The sequence below is a fragment of the Danio aesculapii genome, chromosome 12, assembly GCF_903798145.1.
Source record: "Danio aesculapii chromosome 12, fDanAes4.1, whole genome shotgun sequence".
NCBI classification, from domain to species: domain Eukaryota; kingdom Metazoa; phylum Chordata; class Actinopteri; order Cypriniformes; family Danionidae; genus Danio; species Danio aesculapii.
Genome location: NC_079446.1, coordinates 7,242,574 through 7,265,259, shown reverse-complemented (window position 1 = coordinate 7,265,259; position 22,686 = coordinate 7,242,574). Strand labels below are relative to the sequence as shown.

The 22,686-nt window shown below is 35.9% G+C and overlaps 1 protein-coding gene across 1 annotated transcript in view; it reads right to left on the bottom strand.

Moving 5' to 3' along the window:
* LOC130238835 (cGMP-dependent protein kinase 1-like) overlaps positions 1-22,686 on the bottom strand; it is a 227,385-nt gene that overhangs the window by 44,395 nt on the left and 160,304 nt on the right. Inside the window, exon 5 of the mRNA XM_056469951.1 lies at positions 141-246. Coding sequence (XP_056325926.1) covers positions 141-246 — 106 coding nt within the window. The remainder of the gene's footprint in view (positions 1-140; positions 247-22,686) is intronic.

Genomic DNA, 22,686 nt, shown 5'->3' with positions numbered 1-22,686 from the left:
GCGATTGTGTAAGCACTGACTCCTGTGTTATCCATTCATGATGAAAATCAATTTCTTTTTATTGCATACTGGTGGGGGACAGACCTCTTGCATCAGGGGTTAGAGATGAATAAATAGAAATGAAAGCAGTAAGGGCTCACCTCTTCAGGAACTCCATGTACTCTGCATGTTTGATGAGTCCTGTCCTCATCATGATGGTCTGGAAACACTGCCGGTCAATGGCCCATAACTTCACATTTGTGAGGGCTGAGGAATAAAATGTGAAAAGAAGTTAGTTAAATAATGCCCACGCAAAACACACAAGCAGTGCTTCTCTTTATCAGTCAAATACATTAGCTGTGCAGTCAGTGTCACTTAAAATTATTTATTAGTTCATTTTCCTTCGGCTTCGTTCCTTATTTATTAGGGGTCACCACAGCAGAATGAAGCACCAACTATTCCGGCATATGCTTTACACAGCGGGTGCCCTTCCAGCTGCAACCCATTACTGAAAAACACCCACACACACTTATTCACAAACACACACTCATACACTATGGACAATTTAGTTTATTCAGTTCACCTATAGCGCATGTCTTTGGAATGTGAAAGAAACCAGAGCACCTGGAGAAAACCCACGCCAACACAGAGAGAACATCCAATCTCCACAGAGAAATGCCAGGTTGTCCAGCCAGGACTCGAACCAACAACCTTCTTTCTGTGAGGCGACAGTGCTAAGCCACTGTGTAATTAAATTGGTAATTATTACAAATTATTAACTGAGCCAGATTTAATGATGATCAGTTATGATGGATTTTTAGGGAAATGGCATTAATGTGATGTAAATATTGTTTTTAATAATGTTATGCTCTCACCATACTGTTTACTGTATTTTTCCCCAAAGATTATATACAGTATGTAACAAATAAATAAACAGATTAATCAAATGTAAATATAAACCAAACATTTATTATACAGATATTAACATGATTAACATAAACAATAAAATGTTTTATGATATTTTATTTATTTAATTTGAAGATTTGTTAATTGTAATCTATTGCACATCACCTATTTTAACATTCATATATAGATTTTTATATTTAACTTGGATTTTCACTTTATCATCTTGTCTTCTCAAAATGATATAGAATTTATTCAGAAAAATACTATTTAATAATTATGCATCACCTGCTAGCACTTACTAATACTCACACACACTTACATTTGAAAATGTTTTTCTGGGTCACTGACTTATACATTTAGATTACCTGACAAAAGTCCTTTAGAAACAATTAAGTTGATCATAAGGGCTCTATATTACGCTTATTTTACCTAAAAAAATATGATCATGCCTTGATTTTTAAGTTTAATTAGGACAGTAAGGTCTGACTTTGCTTGCCACTTAGCAGAAAAAAATGTACAGTATAGAAAATAAAGTCATGGTGCAGTGGAAAAAGAATTAATATTGTGTATGACTTCCATGAGCTTGGAGGACTGCATCCATACATCTCTGCAATGACTCAAATAACTTCTTAATAAAGTCTTCTGGAAGGGCAAAGAAAGCGTTCTTGCAGGACTCCCAGAGTTCATCAAGATTCTTTGGATTTATCTTCAATGGCTCCTCCATCTTACCCCAGACATACTCAATAATGTTCATGTATGGTGACTGGGCTGGCCAATCCTGGAGCACCTTGACCTTCTTTGCTTTCAGGAACTTTGATGTGGAGGCTGAAGTATGAGAAGGAGCGCTATCCTGCTGAAGAATTTGCCCTCTCCTGTGATTAGTAATGTAATGAGCAGCACAAATGTCTTGATACCTCAGGCTGTTGATGTTGCCATCCACTCTGCAGATCTCTCACACGCCCCCATACTAAATGTATCCTCAAACCATGATGTCCTTTACCAAACTTGACTGATTTCTGTGAGAATCTTGGGTCTATGCGGGTTCCAGTAGGTCTTCTGCAGTATTTGTGATGATTGGGATGCAGTTCAACAGATGATTCATCAGAAATATCTACCTTCTGCCACTTTTCCAAATCATCAACTAGAAGTCAAGTTATTAATTGTTGCTTTTACAACTGGCAGCAATGACAAGACTTTTGTCCGGCATTTTAGACAGAACTAAATTTATTTTAATGCTTTAAAATAAATTCATAATATTACAAATGCTAACCATTTTCTATGCTACAACAATAACACTGCACAATCGAAAGTAATTTAATTACAATTAGACCAATTAAAAAACAAGCATGATAAGCACATTTTTGAACCGTTTTCATAGAAAAGCATTTTTCAACACTTTCAATACAAATAATTATATAATACAATTATTATAAAATAATCTCAACAATTGACTGAAAGAAAGCATTATCTTAATTAGCCCTAATCTTAAATTTTCTAAATTATTCACAGAAGCTGAGCGAACAAAACAATGAAGAAATCACGTCAGTCTGAACACACAATTGATAATTATTTGCAGAAACTTTCCATCTCATTTTCCCCAATGTACCTCAACAAAACCCAAAAAACCCTCTGTCGCCTTTGCAACTCACTTCATTTCAGCCTAATTGATTGTGCAGTCTGAGAATGCTGTCAGAGCTGGAGAGAAAAGGCACATTTGTGCGCGGTGACAGAGGCAGAAAATGGTTGTCACTCCGCAGCATTACCAATATATTACTTGCCATCAGAAGGGAGCATTTGCCAAATTATTTTTAGATGAAAAGACCCATCAAGCCTCCAAATGTGACAGGTCTATGCCAAGAATGGGCATAAATGTCATTCAAAACACCTATATTATTTACGGCTCTCTTGTGGGACCACATTACAAGCCATATATGCAACGCTTTCCTTTACAGACTCCAGTGTTCACATTTTTGAATGATGGATTGTCCAGGTCTGGATTGGAATATGCAGAAATCTTATGGTGCTATGCTATTCTGAATACAATATTCACTGTAAGATCTGCACGGGGTATCTGAAGGATATAGATCTACTTTTGTAGAGAAAACTGATGGTGAAAGATGCAATCTACACTGTTAACAATTTCCTGTATAACTTACAGGCAGCAGTTTGCCAGTAACTTACTGTAAGAAAATTACAGTAAGTAAATTACAGCAAAATACTGTATTTACACTTACATTACATACAGTATACAGTGTAAAAAAGCAGGGTTCCACACAATTCCTTTATGTTGTCCCAGCACAAATCAATTAAGTTCATTTAATCCAAATTTAAGTGGATTAAACACAGAACAATTAAGTTGTCTTCCAAAAAAACTTTATATCTATAGTACATCAAGCAGCAAAATTCCTTTTTGAGTGCAATTTGTCTTGTTGCATATGAATTTACAGAATTGTATGTATATTTTTACTGTAAATACAGTAAATTCTGACAACTCTAAAATACAGTAACATATTGCAAAACGTCTACAGTAAAATACAGTTCATATTACAGTTAAATATGGTGTAGTTTACAAAAATCGTGTAGAAATGGTGCAGCACTGAATATAATATGACCTCCAAGCTTCAATACGCATATGGAAATATATATATTTTTTTGGTTTGCTTTTAAAGTTGTATTTTTCCCATTCCTTTAATCTCTGAACTGTCTCTGTGCATGTTAGAATGTATGTCCATGCGCTGAAACACGGCTCCCTTGAGTAAATGTCCGGAGAGCGCAAAAGTTACAGTAGGGACGCTTTCAAGTGAAAATGAAAGTGATGTGGGCCGCATGTCTGTATTAAATCCGCTATCCCTGTTTAACTAAGTGCATATGCTGTTGTTATTTAAACATTGAACCTCAAAGCACAAAGAGAATCGAACAGGTGAATAAAAGTTACAATGCGCAAATCAAGCCTTGCTTCTCAACAGTAAAACTCAATTATGACCAATTATTATGTTTAACTGCCCGAGATTCAATTGGCTATGCTTTAAATTAAGTAACAAATAAAAAATAAGTAATTAAAGTAATAAAATAAATAAAGTGTGCTTTCTGTAGCTTTCTCATTGGGCTCTATCGGTGGGTTGTAAAGTAAAAACCTCTTATTCCTGCTGTCTGAGTTTTTAATATTAATCAAACAACAAAATGTAATGAAATTAATAACTCTGCTCATGACTGAATAGCTATATAGCTTAATAATGGTTCATCTTTAATTTTAATTTATATTATGTAACTAAAAACAGCTGAAAAGCTCTTTATTTTAATTGCCATTTTGTATTATTATTATTTTATTTTATGCTTAGAGTTTTTTTTCCTCTACTTTTATTTGACAGTGTCCCATTTTTTTTTTTACTAAACATATATGTAAGAGCCAAGATAGTAGCGTGTACACATCGCGAGGCCCAGCGTTTCTCCAGTTTCTGCAGTTTTGCAGTATTGTTCCTGCTCATTTCGGGTCTGTTCGTGCAGAACTGTAGTGCTTTTACATCTTACACCCGACAGGAGATCTTGGATATTGGTTTCTGCGTTCCGGACAGTTTTATTAGCAATCTTCGAATCATCCCTGAGATCGCCAGTACACCCGAGGTTGAGCCCCCTTCCCGGCCGGGCGGAAGTGCTCGAAGGCGGCGTCGAGAACGTAAACAAAGACGGGGGTAGCGCGGCGGGCTAAGAGCTAAGCTAAGGCTCTGCACTTGCTGCTATTGCACTGCTGGTTAGACCTAAACTGCATTTCGTTGCATTGATTGTACTTGTACATGTACATGATAATAAATTGAATCTAATCTAAAAAAAAAAAATATCGAACCCTTCCGAAACCATGACCATTAGGGCTGCACGATATTGGAAACAATATCTAACATTGTGATATTTTGTTTTGCTGTGAAATATATTGCGATATGAATAAAATTTCACCCAGATGATTTCAATGGCTCCATTTGAAAAGATTTCATTCATTTAGATTGACTGGGATGATCCATGGGTCTTTTTCTATGCGGTGCTTCTGCATAAATTATAGTAAATTACAAGCAAAGTCGAACAGTACGTCCAGTAATTAAACAATCAAAAGTAAAATAACATGGTCATTTTTGTATGAATAATTTAATAAAATAATAATATTTGGTAATTGTGTATAAAAACAAAAGTGATTTATTTTTTTAATCTTTAATAAATCATCTAATCCTTCGATGTGACTATTGCAGATAATCACATTGCGATATCGATGCTCAAACGATATATTGTTTAGCCCGATTGACTGTAAAACTGAACTGGAATAAGTTTGTATTGTTGCACGCCTAGTGCAAACCCATGCAATCAGATGAAACAGCAGTACAAGTGTTTCCCATATAATAAACCCTCATTTAAAAGGAATGCATTTATGAGCATGCATCATTTCACCCTCATGCAGTGAGTGCAAATGACGCTTGTAGAAAGACTTCAGAAAAGACTGTTTTCAAAGCAAAGCAACAGTAATGAGCACATTAATACACCTTGTCTTGAGTACAAATGGTTGTCTAGATTCTCAATTGCGTTTTAATGGCTTCAGAACACTTTTAGTCTTGACCAATTATTATGGATTTATTATACTGCATGAATTGACTCCTGTGTGTGTGCACATTTAAGTACACAGTTATACAAGCCTGAAAGTGTTGGGGATTTGGTAGAAACCATTGAAATTCATGTAAATCACATAATTCTTAACAAATGTTTAATAATTTTTGGAAATGGGTGATTTATTGAACATTTGAAATAAATTTGAAGTCATTTTTGTGGGTGATGCATCAACATGTCAAGAATTTTATCGTAAGCGTCAAAAGATCTCATATTCAGATATTTCATATAAATTCTCATAATATATTGTTCATGTAAGAGAGATCTGTCAGATTAAATTTACAAAAGTGATATCATATACATTGAAAACATACTAAATGGAAGCAAAGTGTCTCTCTTAAAGAGCCCATATTATACATGAAATAGGGTCATATTTAGGTTGTAAGGGTCTCCAACAACAGTCTAATATGCATGCAAGGTCAAACAACACTTTGATGGTCTTATAATCTGCATTTATTTTTACCTAATTATCCCAGCGACTCCCATATGAATCGTTCAGCGATTCATTTGTACCCAAACCCCTCCTCAGCGCGAAGCTAATCTGCGCTGATTGGACCGATGACAGCCTGCTGCGATTGGTCGACACTGACAGGCTTCAGCGCGAGACAGAGTGAAATGCCCAGCTGCTAATCTACAATATAAAAGTAGTCACAGTGCATACACGCTTCATAGTGGATTTTGGCTGCCAGTGGGTGAATGTAAACACAGACGATGGACTAGAAAATACTGACGACTAACTATTTTATTGAGCAAAAAGTCCAAGAACTGGCGAGGAGGTCACAGTCTTCTTGCTCTTTTCACACACACACACACACACACACACACACACACACACACACACACACACACACAGGGCCTGCGCGTCCATAGAGGACCGGCTGAATAGAGAGGGCGCGGCGCTCAGTAATATCCGCGAATACCCGTGCGTTACACACACGAGGAGACACACACACACACACACAGAGGGCCGGCGCGTCCATAGAGGAGCGACTGAATAGAGAGGGCGCGGCACTCAGTTATATCCGCGAATATCCGTGCGTTACACACACGAGGAGACAGACACACACAGGGCCGGCGCGTCCATAGAGGAGCGGCGCTCACTTATATCCGCGAATACCCGTGCGTTACACACACGAGGAGACTCAGACACACACACACACACAGGGCCGGCGCGTCCATAGAGGAACGGCGCTCAGTTATATCCGCGAATACCCGTGCGTTACACACACGAGGAGACACAGACACACACACACACACACAGGGCCGGCGCGTCCATAGAGGAGCGGCGCTTAGTTATATCCGCGAATACCCGTGCGTTAAACACACGAGGAGACAATAATATTGGGCTGAAATATTTTAAAACTTGTCCGTTGCATGTGTGTAAACAGCTGACGATCCGTAAACAAATCGGCACGCGTCGCGTTTTCAACGTGGCTTTACACGCGATATGGGAATATAAAGAGTTAACCTGATACAGCACACGCAGTTACAAGTAACAAAACACAACTGAATACATAATTTGCAAGCTAGAGTAAACGAGGCAACAGTTTTAGTCGCACGTACTTACACTGGTGAAATGGGGGTAGAAAATGATTCATGATGCACTGATCCATGTTCAGACAGTCTTCACTGATCCTTCCTTTAACAAACTGATGAAGTCTTCTTTGAAAGCATATAGTTTTCAGAAGCACTCAGAACTGCTCAAGGCTGGGCTATATTGCTGATGTTTCATCTTTGATTAGACTGTCCATAATATCCATCTGCACAGCCTGACTTCATTCGACCGGTGTGTCTCTGTGTGTGTGTGAGACTTTTTTTTCTGTTAGTGGGCGGGGCCGCAGGTTTCAAATCTCCCGGGTTTGCGCGCCCAACTACTTGTGTTTCGTAGCTGCGTCATCGCGAAACACCTAATGACTCGTTATCAAGACGACTCGTTTGAAGCACTATGAGTCGACTCTTTTATAGATGAATCAATAGTTTTAAACACTGTACACTTACAGATTTAAGCCTTAGCTGGATATTTCACTTCACTTAGAGCTGTGTGACACACTACATGGAAGGGCATTTTCAAAAACCCATAATATGGGCTCTTTAAGGTTTAGAATAACTCTGTAAAAAATTAATCATCAAAATATGTTAAATAATGTCCAGCTTTCATTTAGAAATACAGATATATTTATGTAAAATTGAAACATCATGCCTAATCTGACCTATATAATAAAGGTGCAGTATGTAAGTTTGACACCAAGTGGTTAAACTAGGTATTGCACTCCTGGTTCAAAACACACACAAGCGGAGGTTGCCAGATTGACAACACCAACAGGAGCATGCCTGACTATCGAGCCTAAAGGCGTGTTCTAAATAAAATCTATGGCACGTGATAGAAGGAATATTTTCTATATTAAAAGGAGTTTTTGTTTTAAACAACACCTGAAATGTATATTTTAGAAACGGCTTCTATTTCTTGCAGCTAAACAGCAGGATAAACTAACAGTGATAACCTCAGGTACAGCTTATGAGCTTTATTCAGTGTTAAATGCTGATAATGTGAGTTTGAATGCCACTTTACGTGACATGCATTGCCATACTCCTGAAAGCAGCAGCAGATCAACTGTTTGAAATTGAACTTTACAACTGTGATTCAGTGCAAGGCAACGCATATCAGTGATTCAGCATGTACATTCAATAATGTTAAAGAGGTTTAATATGTGGTTATTAGAATAATGTGCTTCTGAATAGCTGTATTTAAATTTCTGTCATGTTTCATCTGAGTGAGAGCAGTCAAATTTCTTATCAATGCAAATCTCGTCACGTAGCATGTTGTTAGGATACATGGTTACCATGTAATCAAATGTTTACGTTTGTAATATTTATATTATTTGCTAATTAATAACCACCTCATGTTGAACTCTGAATCTGCATCTCATTTCGAAGTCTGCTACTGTCCACCAGAGGTCGCATTTTGGTCGCGGATGCATGCCTTGAGAGCCTTCCTAACTGAATTAATGAAATACGCGGTTTTCCACCAAGGCAACCCGGTGTGCTGAAATATAATTGGCTAAACTGGCATTGGGCCGGTTAAATAACCAAAACAAAGACAGACATTTCGGCACGTAATGCACAGAATATCTGACTTCAGCATTGTTTTTCAGATAAACAAGAATATTCACTTAGCATGATTCTGAAATATCTGCAAACATATAATGGTTTTTAGAGGTCTTTAGTCTTTAGAGGAGTCAAAAAAATTACATACTGCACCTTTAAAGAATGAGTGATTATACTAACTTTTATTATAATTTAAACATGCATCTTGCTGACAAATGTGTGAAACTTGGTGATTTAAATGATGGTAGCAAATTATAAAGATTTAAATTTACGATCAAATTAGTATTTTGGTGGCTGCATTGTAATTCTTAAATTGAATAGTCAACAAATGTAAATATGTAAGATTTACTCTATATAGAGTTGAAATTTGAATTATCTGAATTATATTTTAAATACTTTTCAAGTGCTGTTTAACAGAGGATGGACATTTTCACATCTTGCATATATATATATCTTGCACATATTGCATAAATGCATATGAAAATGTATTTAAAATGAAAAATTTTATTCAATATAAGAAAAAATAAAATTCATTCATTCATTCCTTTTCGTTTCGGCTTAGTCCCATTATTAATCTGGGGTCGCCACACCGGAATGAACCGCCAACTTATTCAGCATATGTTTAACGCAGCAGATGCTCTTCCAGCTGCAACCCATCAGTGGGAAACACCCATACACAATCATTCACATGCATACAATATGGACAATTTAGCTTCCCCAATTCACCTATAACACGTCTTTGGACTTGTGGGGGAAAAAATAAAATGTAAATAAAATAAAATTGCAATAAAATATAAAATAAAATATAAAATAAATAAATAATTGTTTTATTAGCTCCAATGACTTGCCTTGTTAGAATAATTCTAGGCAAAATAACTTAATAACAACTAGTAAACTAGTATACTGTCATCATGGCAAAGACGAAAGAAATGATTTATCAAAAATATTATGGTTAAAAATGCTTAAAGATTTCTTCTTTAAGCTTCTTTAGACTTTTTTTTATTTTTTTGCAAAAATTGCCATTACCATCTTTGAGACATTTAATAACACACTGTTTTCAGTGTTGCCAGATTGGGCAGTTTTCTGTGTGGGTAAGAAATGGCATAGGCGGGTCAACAAATTTGGGCAGTTTTAAAACGTAAATTTAATATGCAACTTACTTAACAAAACATAACTGCTCCTACTCAAATCAGTTAGTAGTGACCAGTGCATAGCGTACACCGCGTGGGTCCACCCGCAAGAGGAGGTGAAGGAAAGCTGTCTCAAAAGCTGACTCCCTGGCTCTCCTTCGCATGCAAACACATCATGCAGCGCCAGAAGTTAAACTGGCAGCACTTTATCATGACACTTTTATCAATCATTTTTTTCCACAATTGACAGCAGGAACAAACACAGAAGCATTGTTTGATTGACAAGCAGCACCTAATCATGTTTAAAAGAATTTAAAACACCAAATAGGACGAAAGTAAAACATGCTCTAATATTAAGTGCAGTGTGTGGGTGATAAGGGGCAGTGTTTTGATGAGACCTGGTTATGTTGTGGTTGTGTTCTGTGACTGCTGGTGTTACTTGCTGTATGGTTAAAGATTCAGACAGTTGAACTAGATTAATTTTGACTTAATTAAAATTAAATACAATATTAATCTAATATTTATAATTATATAATTATTATTATTACAATTTAATATTTATAATATTTATATTTTTGGCAGTTTTTGTGCATTTTGCCGGGTTTTGGGCTGAAAAAAGTCTGCTATATCTGGAAAGACTGACTGTTCTCCAGATAAATCAAGGCTGTTTTATCCTACAATATTACAATGACAGCTGTGCAAGCAAAAATAGTTGGCAACCTCACTTACGACAAGTGGTCTAATGTGTTATTCCAATTAAGCTGCTGCTTTTAAAGCGAAACAAATTACAGTACGCAAACACACACACACACAAAAAAAATTCTCGTACAATAGTAGACAAGCTCATTTGGATAGAAAGTAAACAGTAAATTGCCGCTCGACTGCTCTTGGACCAGGACGTCTTGTTTAATCTGACTGTGCTGCATAGCTTTGGGCCTCCAATTATCCACCAATCCAAATCAAAACTGTTTCCCAACACCTTATTAAACACTGGCTGACTGCTTCCTCTGTCTCCGCTGTTCACTGGGGACAAAAACATTCAAGATGGAAAATGAAACGTCTTTATAGTTGTCTGAGTGGTTTGATCAGGAGCCATGCTGTTGTTCCTGTCATTTGTATCCGGCAAAACCTTTCACTGACAGGGGGAAAATCTATTTGGCCCTGATTATATAACCAACGCAAGCTTTCTTTTTGATCCCTTGTTATGACGATGATTAGCGGGATGTTGATTATGCAGTCATAAATCGAACTCAGACGCAAAGAATGAAGAGTAATGATCAAATGCTCTTTGATCATGAATGGGTTTGTCCAGCCAGTGCACTTTTACACAGGTGTGCCATTACTCTATATACAGTAAGCTACATCTATAACATATCTTCAACGTACAATGTCAATATATTTAAAATCAGATGTCTCCGGTGCTTCATGGAGCAGTTGTCTGAATGTTTTATGAAGGGACATCAATACGATTCCATTATAAGATACTGGACACTTTGTGCAGGTGTGACGTTATTGACTTTATTCTTCACATACAGAGTGGGCGGGTGCCATTGAAACGGTCTTCCGGTCACATTCACTTCCATTCATTTTTAGCTGAGAAAAAGCTTGTTATATGCTGCTTGATGTTGCAGACTAATATTTTGTAATTATATTACTTTAGTTTTCACATATTGTCATGAACACTTAGTTGTAGAGTATGTAGTTTGACCGCTTTGTGCCATTTGTTATTCCTAGTAATTTCTCCCATAGTCAACTGAATCGGAAGTCCTAAAACAATCGCAGAAACGAGAATTGCATTGCAGAATAAGCTCAATAAAAAGACACGATTAAAAGATATATATCTGTTTCCAGTACAATGGTCACGACATCTACAATTGAGTATTCTGGAAAGTGATGACTCTCAGTACCAATTCCATTACTTGTAATTTGTAATGAGTAACTGATTACAATTCATATGACAGAAAGTGCATTCAGGGATATAATCATTTAGATTACACATTTATGCTAACATAATGGATTACATTTAGATTACTTTTGTGCTAAACCCTTATTTGATTGATATTTTATTGAAGCGATCAGGGCCGGATTAAGAACATATCGGGCTATAGCAAACCCAAGGGTCTCATTTATTTTATTGCCTCACAAAAGTAGCTTTTTTTTGGCTATTATTATTATTATTACGATTAATTTGCTTATAAATATTATCTAATTTTCCACTATTTGATTATTATAAATGTTTTCTATTTTACTATAGTAGGCGCAGAAGTATAAAAAAATAATAGCATAACAACAGGCTGCCAAAATCAGCAAAAAAACAAAAATCTATAAAAACTTTAAACTTTAGCTGGGGAGAAATCCCTAAAATATGTTTAAAAGCCATGCTTCTAATTTCCCATTTGGTCTTGAGTTAATCAATTACATTTATTGCATTTTGAACATTGGAGTCAGAATTATTAGCCCCCCTGTTTATTTTTTTCCACAATTTCTTTTTAACAGAAAGATGATTTTTTTTCGACACATTTCTAAACATGATAGTTTTAATAATTCATTATTAATCATCTAAAAACTTTCTGACTTTTATATGGAGTAAAACAGCAGATTATAGTGTGGGTGCTATGTTCTGAGAGCTGAGCTGCTTATTTTGATTTTCTCTGACAAATCAAGAATGTATAGTGTATATAAAGTTGATTTTCAAGCAGGTTATAGTGCAATAAAATAGCAATATTAGTAACGTTAACAGTAAGTTTCTTTTATATATAAATACTGTCCACACATATATATATACTGTTGAAGTCAGACCTATTACCACCCCCCACCCCCCTGTTTATTTTTCCCACATTTTCTGTTTAACTGAGAGATGATTTTTATCAACACATTTCTAAACATAGTTTTAATAACTCATTTCTAATAACTAATTTATTTTATCTTTGCCATGATGACAGTACATAATATTATACTAGATATTTTTCAAGACCCTTCTAAACAGCGTTAAGTGACATTTAATGGCTTAACTAGGTTAATTAGGTTAACTAGGCAGGTTAGGGTAATTAGCCAAGTTATTGTATAGCGATTGTTTGTTCTGGACACTATCGAAAACAAATAGCTTAAAGGGGCTAATAATTTTGACCTTGGTCATACTATAATTAAAACAACACATTGTAAATGACTATAAACTGTTTATATATTAAATACATGAAAATTTTAAATCCTTGAGTCTTAATTTGGCCACAACTTTCTGTTTCCCCAAATAGAATTATTTTTGGTGACATCTTTTTTTGGCACACATTTTGGGAAAATGCTTGGAAATTAAAAAAAAAAAAAAAAACTATACACTACAATACACTATGGGCAAATTTACTACCCTTTCATCATTTGCTGAATAACAGAGAAAGCTGTGGTCAAATAAGGACTCAAAACCACCCCAGAGTGGATGAAAACATCTCCAACAAATATTGATTTATGATTTTTTATGAATTCTCAATGTTATCTAAATGAACCCTAACCCTAATGTGCAACCATTTGTATACAGTATGTTGAAGTACATTTTTGCTCTTTCACAAAAAATGTAGACTGAAGCGTTTCTTTCCAATGAGTCCTCTGACAACTTAGCACTCTCAAGTTTGAAAGACATAATTTCAGTGTGAAGTAATTACAAGTTTTTATGCCCAAAAATATTTCGTATTTTTACTTTCCTAATGTGAACCTGCAAATGTGAAGTGCAAACTGATATTTAATATGTATTTTATAATTGAGTCTGAGTGCAACAGAATAATGGGGAAAGTAATTGGTTTACTAAAGATGGTGCACTGTTAAAACTGACAAACAGCTTCAACTAATTATTATTAGTAAGTAGTTCCTCAGATTCTCACTCTATTATTTTCTACTTGTACTTCCATTCTATTACTTCAATTATTTTTTGTTGACCCAAACCTTACTCCTGCTTTCAACAAATAATTAAACTCATTGTGATTAGTCCAGGCAATATTAGCAATTATAAATGTTATATACTGGATCTGTATATAACCCTTCATCTAACATTTTTTATTTATTTGGCAGATTAACGTATGTCTTCTTACTGCGAACAAACACAAGCAAAAATATTGGTTTAAAGGGCGCCTATTTTACCCCTTTTACATAATATAGGATAAGCCTTTCGTGTCTCCAGAATGTCTCTGTAAAGTTTCAGCTCAAAATACGCATCAGATTATTTTTTATAGCTTCCAGAATCTGCCCATTTTTGTGTCTGTCTACAGTGTATCTGTTTTTGTAGCCTGTGGATTTAAATGCAAATGAGCTGCTTCTCCCCACCCACCATTCCCATGTGCATGTCTGCTTCTCCTGCGTTACATCAGATAAACAGCAGTCAGTGATGGATTGGATGGATTGAATGAATGTTTATTACATGCCGCCTTTTCTTCCGTTTTTCAGCCAGTTTATTGAACACCCCCCCCCCCTTTATGAGCAGAAACTTTTGGAAGTCTATTAAAGCTGTTATGCATTTTTTATACTGGCCAATTTAAACAATTATACACAACATAAAACAGAAACATTGATGTTCTGATATCGATTTCTATGTAGAAGAATCACTTCCTGCCCTCCATCTAAGTCTCGTGTGTCATCAATGACGTAATAGAAACTATTAAAGAAACATGGTGCCTATCAATCAATCGATGGGCGGGGAAAACTGCACTCCTACGTCAAGTTGCGGTGGGCCTCAATATCACTGGGATTTGGACTCAAATTTTTAAGGCAACAAACTTCATGACATTTTTGAGTTGACTCAACTTTCAATCCAATTACTTCTTGACTCAATTTAAGTTGAGTGAACTCAAAAATGTCCTGAAGTTTGTTGAGTAAACTTTTTTTTACAGTGTGCACACAGTTCTGTCGAAACAGCTGATTTTTGTCATAGATGACCTTTAACATGGATATTTCTGCTATTTAAACATTTTATCAATTGCCAATTTTACAGTGTGCCTTGTGAAGCAGAAATTGTAGCATTTTCTTGCGAGCTTAATTGCTAGTTTCCAAAGGAGATCAATAACAGATTGCATTTTGTAAATCCTTAATGTAATTCTTATTTGCACTAACAAGCACCATACAGTTGCACTTATTCTCATTAGAAAAGTGACATCTCCTGAATTCAAAATTACATTACCAAAGTGCTAGAAAGTGTGTATCCATGTACTATTTATCATTGACAAGCTGTCATGAGCCACCATATTTTGATGTGTTGCGGTCCACTGTAATTGGCTGTTGTCATGACAATCACACCTAAACTCTACAGCACAGTGGATCTCTTGAGCTGGGTTTGAGGGTCCCACATGTAATAAATATTAACATCTGACTGAGTGAAGAATGACATGAATTACAAACTCACAACTCAAAATGATCTGTAACACTTAATAATAACTGCACACTATGAATCATTTATTAAGCGTTGTTAGTAAATAATAAGCATTGTTACGCATCAACTCTACAATAACAGACATTAGTAATCCGTTTATAAATACAGCTATAAATGCTGTATTCTTAACTTAAGCACATGTGTAATGTGCTTAATGATTGTATTTTCATACTATGTTAAGGATTAATAAGGATTTAAGGATTTAATAAAGTATTGCATTATTTACAAACCATTTAACATCAGTTAATTGCACTGAAATGTTTTATAATACTGTTATATTGTTAAATAGTTATATTTTTTGTTGTTTTATAAAATGTTATGCTGTATTTTGAATACTGTTTAAAATAAACAGTAATATATTTTCAAATAAATATATATATTTATTATATTATATTTATTTATTTCATTTTAAACAGTTGTACAGTTCCATTTTTCGTTCATTTCCTTTTTCTGTTTAGAACATTACTGAGCCTTTAATTGCCATTTATAAGAGATTACTATGCATAAATAGTCCTTATTTTATCTTTGGTCACAAAACTATACTCTGTATATCGTAAGTTATCCTTAAAATTGAAGGGCAACTTGCTGCACAGCTTTATTAACTTGACTCAACTTTTAATCCAAGTCAATTAAAAAAGCTCTGCAGCAAGTTACCTTACAATTTCAAGTTGAGCGCATTGTTAATTTAGTTGCCGAACAATTTTCATCATAATTTTCATGATGAACAAGTTTCCACTGACGAAAACTAAATACAAATTAAGTGAAGATGCCGACAACAATAATAAAAATACAGACATTTTCGCTGACTAATAAGAACGAGACTCGAATGTCATTCAGGGATGTTTTTTGGAAAATATCCAATCAGAATTAATCTTGGTGTGTGGTGCATGACGCACACACACACATTTGAAAAGTAACTGATCCACAGTAGATGCGGGATGCAATAACATTATCATCCATAGTAGCATCGACATGAAACAATACCAAATATGAAGTGCTGGATCCGGTAAAACGTGAACATGCCTTTCCCTTCAAACACTAGCAGGGACTGATCATGACTGAAGATGAGAAAATGTTCTGGTGATTAATGCAATGATCTACCCTGCAACGGGAGATTCGTCTGCTGTTTGTTAAAGGAAGGATCAGAAAAGACTATTGATGTATAGGACTCTGTCAGAGCTTGACTGGAACTTTATCAGTACAAAGTTCATATGGATCAGTTTCTTCCTCCATTTCACAAGTGTAAGTAACTGCAATTTATAATGGTTGCTTCCTAGTTTTCTCTAGCTTGCCAAATATGTATTTAATTGTGCTTTGTTACTTGTAATCACTCCACACGGCTTGTACTGTGTCCGGTTAACTCTTTATATTAAAATATCGCATTTAAAACCATGTTGAAAACACGGCACGTGTCACTTTTTTACTGATTTAAATGCATTTGTGAGCTCACGATCCTCTGCCATTTGTCATTTCTGTTCCTACACTTGCGGCGGTTAAGTTTCACAGTAGTTCAGCTTTTGCTACTGCGTGGATTAATGCTGAATGTGTGTGATTGTTTTTACTTATGGTTAAGAGTAGAGCAATATGCTGGTGTTTAACTACATTGCTTTAATGCACTCCTGCATTGGGCTCACACACACACTCTGCACTCTAACTACTTCAGAATTGTTGATAAGCTGTGTTGGGTGATTCTCTCTCTCTCGGGTTTGAACCCAGTCGACCAATCGCAACAGACTGGATCATCAGATTAATCAGCGCAGATTAGCATCACGCTAAGGAGAGGTTTGGGAACAAATGAATCACTGAACAAATCATATGGCAGTCGTTGGGATAATTAGGTAAAAATAAATGCATATTATAAGACAATGAAAGTATTTTTTGACCTTGCATGCATATAAACCTGTTGTAGGAGACCCCCAAAACCAAAATATGACATTTTTAATGCTTAATAGGGGCTCTTTAAATACATTCTATCGGTTAATTATTTGAACAGTTCAGACAGGACATAAAGAGTCACCAATAACCAATGATTTTCACTTTTAGTCTGAACACACACATAGGGGTAACTTTTTTTTCGTTTGCAACTAAAGACAACGGATCCATGTCACAGAGTTCACCTGAACATAGATTTCTTTTCCCCCTAAACCTCTCTGTAACAATAAAATGCAGGTCACATGTGGGGTCAATCACTAGCGTAGACCATCAGCATCTCAACTAAGAGCCGACCAATTACAGCAGTGCCTTTGCCCAGAGAGACTATCGACAGCAGCACCTTCACACCACAACCATGTATTGATTCTGTTGTGAGGGGGTTTTTATCACTCTCTCTGTCACTAATGTCAGCAGCAGCAGCAGCGATACAAGATAACCAACTGACTTATTCTCTACAGGAAATAGGCAACAGAGAAAGGAGAGACAACAGACTGAGAGAGACACAGGACTGCTGAGGGAATGAAGTGAAGGATTGAATGCTCTTTTGTGTTTGGGAGTAGTTACAAGACTTTTGAGGTTGAGGTTTCTGGCTATAAACCGCACAGTTTGACAGAAATAGACATGTGACGTGTGAAGAGAATGAGCACAGGAAAAAACATGTGCACTCTAGAGTTAAAGAGCCCCTACTTTGCATTATAAAAAGTAATTTTTTTGGTTTTGGGGGTCTCCAACAACAGGCTGATATGAAGGCAAGGTCAAAAACGCTTTCATTGTTTTATAATCTGTTTATTTTTACCTAATTATCCCAACGACTATAGGAGTCGTTCAGCGATTCATTTGTTTCCCTTCTTAGCGCGAAGCTAATCTGCGCTGATTGGACAGATGACACAGTCTGTCGTGATTGGTCGACTGCGTTCAGCGCGAGACCGAGAGAAACATCCACCAATGCAAGAATGCAATGAAATAATGCAGTTTAACACCATCTTATTACTGTACTCTTAATCCTAATCCCAATAAATAACAATGACACACATTGAGTATTACACACTAGCAAAAGTTGAACTGTTTTGAAAATTGACCATGTCATGCGTGTGTATGAACAGCTGATGTTGGCCATAGCAAAGGCAAAGAGCAGAGGATCGCGAGTTCAGAAATGTGTTTAAATCGGTAAAGGAAGAAGCACGCGTCACGTTTTCAACATGGTTTTGGATGCTATATGGGAATAGCGCCATACAGATTTAACATGAGAGATACAGTACAAGCACAGATCTATAATAGGTAAGTAAATACAAGCTGCGCAGCGCGATTACAACTCATAACAGACAATTAAACACATATTTTGCAAACTACACTAAACAAGGCAACAATTTTTATTACACTTACATGTTATGATCTGGAGGAAGAAGAAACTGGTCTATTTGAACCATAACTGTTACTTACGAAAGTCCCCGTTAAAGTCTGACAAAGTCCCATACATAATAGTCATTCATAATAGCCTTCCTCTAACAGCCAACGGACGGCGAATCTCGCACTGCAGCGTAGGGTATTGTATCAAAAATCAAAAAAATGAAAAGGAACAAACACAGCACTAGGTTGGCTATACTGTGGTGTTGTTGTAAACATAAATTTTAACCCTTTATTTAGCTCGTTTTCAAAAACCCATAATAGGGGCTCTTTAATTTGAGGCTTTTTATCCATTGAAGCCTTAACAACATATTAACTTTGGAAAATATAATGTTCAAATAGTGGTTTGTGACTAGTATGTGTGCTGTTCAAAAAATTCAGGGTTCCACACAATTTATTTAGGTTGTCCCAACACAAATCGATTAAGTTAACTTAACTCATTTAAGTGGATTAAACATGACAATTTAATTTAAGTTTTCCCTAAGAAGCCTCAGTTTTGTTGTTTTAGCTCATTTTTAGTTTGAACAAGCAGCATTTTGTGTGTAACAGCTGCTCATTTTCATTAAAGATGCAGTACATCTCTTACTTGTAGATTGGTTTCATAATGCATATAAAAATTTTTATGCAAAAAATAGCAATTTTTGTAACTAAAATAATGTTGTGCTTTGAAAATATACACATTTTATTTCTTTATACATTTTTTGACCTCAAGGACCATTGTTTTCTGTAAATTATGTAAAGGAAACACTGAGAAAAATGTGTGTGTGTGTGTGAGAGAGAGAGGGAGAGAGAGAGAGAGAGAGAGAGAGAAATAAGGCTATGCATATGACAACAGGATGCATATACAATACGTAGATGTTTAGATAGTGATACAACTTACGTGCCCTAGTTCAAACAAGCTTTGAATGTGCATTGCGATAATGGCATATGACTCGGATTGCACTGGATGAGAAGGGTGTATTTATTGACACCTCAAGAAAAGTTGTCATGCACCAGACTTGCACAATCTATTTGCAAATATAAGCTATAATGTTCATTTATTAATTTTCCTTTGACTTAGTCCCTTTGTTAATCAGGGTTCGCCACAGCGGAATAAACCGCCAACTTATCCAGCATAAGTTTTATGCAGTGGATGCCCTTACAGCTGCAATCCAGTTCTGGGAAACATTGATGCACACTCATTCGCACACATACACAGCCAATTTAGGCCAATGGACGTTTAACAATCATCATAATCTTAGGGCCTACTCACACTATGCTATCCGAACCATGCCCAGGCCCGTTTCCCAGATCATTTGAGAAGTGTGAGTGCTCTGAATCGGGCTCAGGCACGGTTCACTTGGCTGGCCCTGGCCTGGTTGAAAGAGGTGTGCCAGAGTGCGGTTCACTTGGGCTTTGGCGCAGTACGCTTGTGTGTGTGTCTTTCTGTTCATTGAACGCAAACGGTCATAGATTATCAAAGACGCAAACCCCTCACTGCACGAAAGCTGTGCACCTTCAGCAAATCTCCTAACTCCTGCAGCACGAGGACTTTATGATTGTTTATGAGCATCAAAAGTGGCTGATCTCTTCGGCGAAATATTTGACTGCGTGTCATTGCATATTAGACCACTAAAACGATATAACTGCAGAAATCTCCACTGTGCTGAGTGAGAGCGCTTACTGAACAGCGCATCAACGATGACATTAGTGTGCCCAGGCCAAAATGTAATGTGAGTGCGGGCCGTCGAGGGAGACGGGAGGGGGGATAAGCGTGCTTTGGCCTGGTTCAAGGCAACTGTACATAGTGTGAGTATGCCCTTAAATCCTTAAAAGTGTTTAATATTTAGATTTTTTTTAAATGTATGATCATTTATATGCATTTATGATTGTATTAAATCATGTTTGCGTCAAATTACAAAAAAAAAAACTAATTACTGCTAAAGCGAGGTGTTTCTAATGCAGCGTCTATGGGGCTAAGAATAAATCTGACATTGTACTCTCTTCTGGCTGCTGTCATCACCCTCACACAATTTTTTTTTTCTTTTTCTGAAAGTCTTGATAACACCTCTGTGAAGATTTTCTTTGATTATTTCAGCAAATAGAGTTGAAAATAAATTATTTATTGTATTGACCCGTTCACTGCGCAACTCCGAAATGTGAAAAGGGTCAATTAGTCAGTTCACCTGTACTGCATGTCTTTTGACTGTGGGGGAAACCGAAGCACCCAGAGGAAACCCATAACAACACGGGGAGAACATGCAAACTCCACACAGAAATGCCGACTGACCCAGCCAGAACTCGAACCAGCGACCTTCTTGCTGTGAGGCGACAGTGCTAACCACTGAGCCACCGTGTCACCCGGTTATAATGTTTTTGAATGTAAAACTATGCAGATGGCTCTCTATGGTGTGGCGGGAATTTGAACAGTGTCACAAATATGCTAGAAACCTGAACTGATTGATTGACATCAATGATTCTGTGATGAATCTTTAATATCGATGGAAACTTTATATTGCACAAATAGTTCTTTAAAATGGAAAAAGTCTTTAAATCGTTCAATTAAATGTAAAAAGTAAAGAATAAAATGGTTCCTTTAAGACTTTGTAACCAAAAAATAGCTATTATATTTTCATTAAACTCTTTATAAGTCAATAGATTACTTTTATGATGAATGGATGAACTTTATGGAGCTTCAATAACAGTAGAATTACAATATTATTTAAGCTACTTTGCTGTAATATTAAAAAGTTAATGTATTCTATAGAAATGGCCAGCAAATAATTATTTTTCCCCCTCAAAAATCTAGTCAAGTGAAAAAGTAATTAACATTTAGTAATTTTGACAGATCCAAACTTAGTTTAGAGGAGTGTTTTCTACAAATGTTCTTCTCACCATATTAAAGAATCAACAGACATAATTGGTCTTTAATGAGGTAATTATGTTCAGCAGGTGTGTTTGTGGCATTGTGTTATTTGTGAATTGGTCATGAAACAACAGACAGCATGTGCATATAATGTTTGCACAAACTCTGTAATTCACCAGGAGATCATTAAAATTACATTGACAGTTTGATTTATAATAAAGTATATACTATTAGACTATAGAGTAAATAAATCTGGATATACAATTCCTGTTTAGTTTAAATGAACCAGTCCCTTTGAATGAAACGTTTACATTACAGTACAGAACAGTTCTTTCGACATTAATTTCATGTGTCATTCACATGTTAAAGGGATAGTTCATTCAAAAATAAAAATTACGCCATCATTTACTATTTTAAATAACATTCAACTATCAATACAGGAGATCAATTGAAGTGGACAGTACTAGAGTAGGCGAACACTAGTTTTGTCTTCCAGATTATCCATAAAAAAAGTCAGTAACTATTGCCTGCTGTTTCCTACTATGGCTTGGACATTGGGCATTTTATTTTAGCAGATTTGCTGAAGAGATGCTGAAACTATATTGTGAAGCCTTAATACACATGTTTAACTATACAAATCTGATGTTTATAAAGCGTTTGTGAATATGAAGGAGAGTTTTTGAAAAGGTCTGTTTTTAAGAACAAATTTCTGTATTTGTTTCATGAATGAGGCTCATTAAATGTATGAGAGAAAGCTTTTGGTTACGTTTTCTTACAAGCTTATCACACACCTGAAGTAAATAAAATCAATAAATTTATAAACGTTTTTGCATAAAATAATTTAAGACCAAAAAAAACAAAAAGACACATTTAACTTTGAAATATAAAGAGCTTGTCTGAGATGCGAGAACGTTAAACACAACAAGAACATTCAATTCCAGCCTCACAGAAGCAGAAATTAGTAATAACAACCAATTTGGTTCATCACTGTCAGTACAAATTTTTAAATGGAAGTCGCATTCTAATATGCCTGCAAATTTAACACGCGTGCAATTTAAAAAGTGCTGAGGTTACGCAAGACTTCGACTATACTAATTCCCAGAAGCTTCAAAAGCATAAGTGCATGAGACAGGCTTCTCGGTATCAGCGGACAAATTAAACTCGTCAGACTCATTTTGGGCTAAGCCTGCTGACTTTATTCCCTCGACTATTTTCAGCTCCATGTACTGTCTGGAGAGACCAAAACGAGCCTGACCAAGAAATAATGAATAATATCGCAAATCACATTAGAGATGAGAGCAACCTGACTTCTTTAAGCATGCAGAAGCACAATG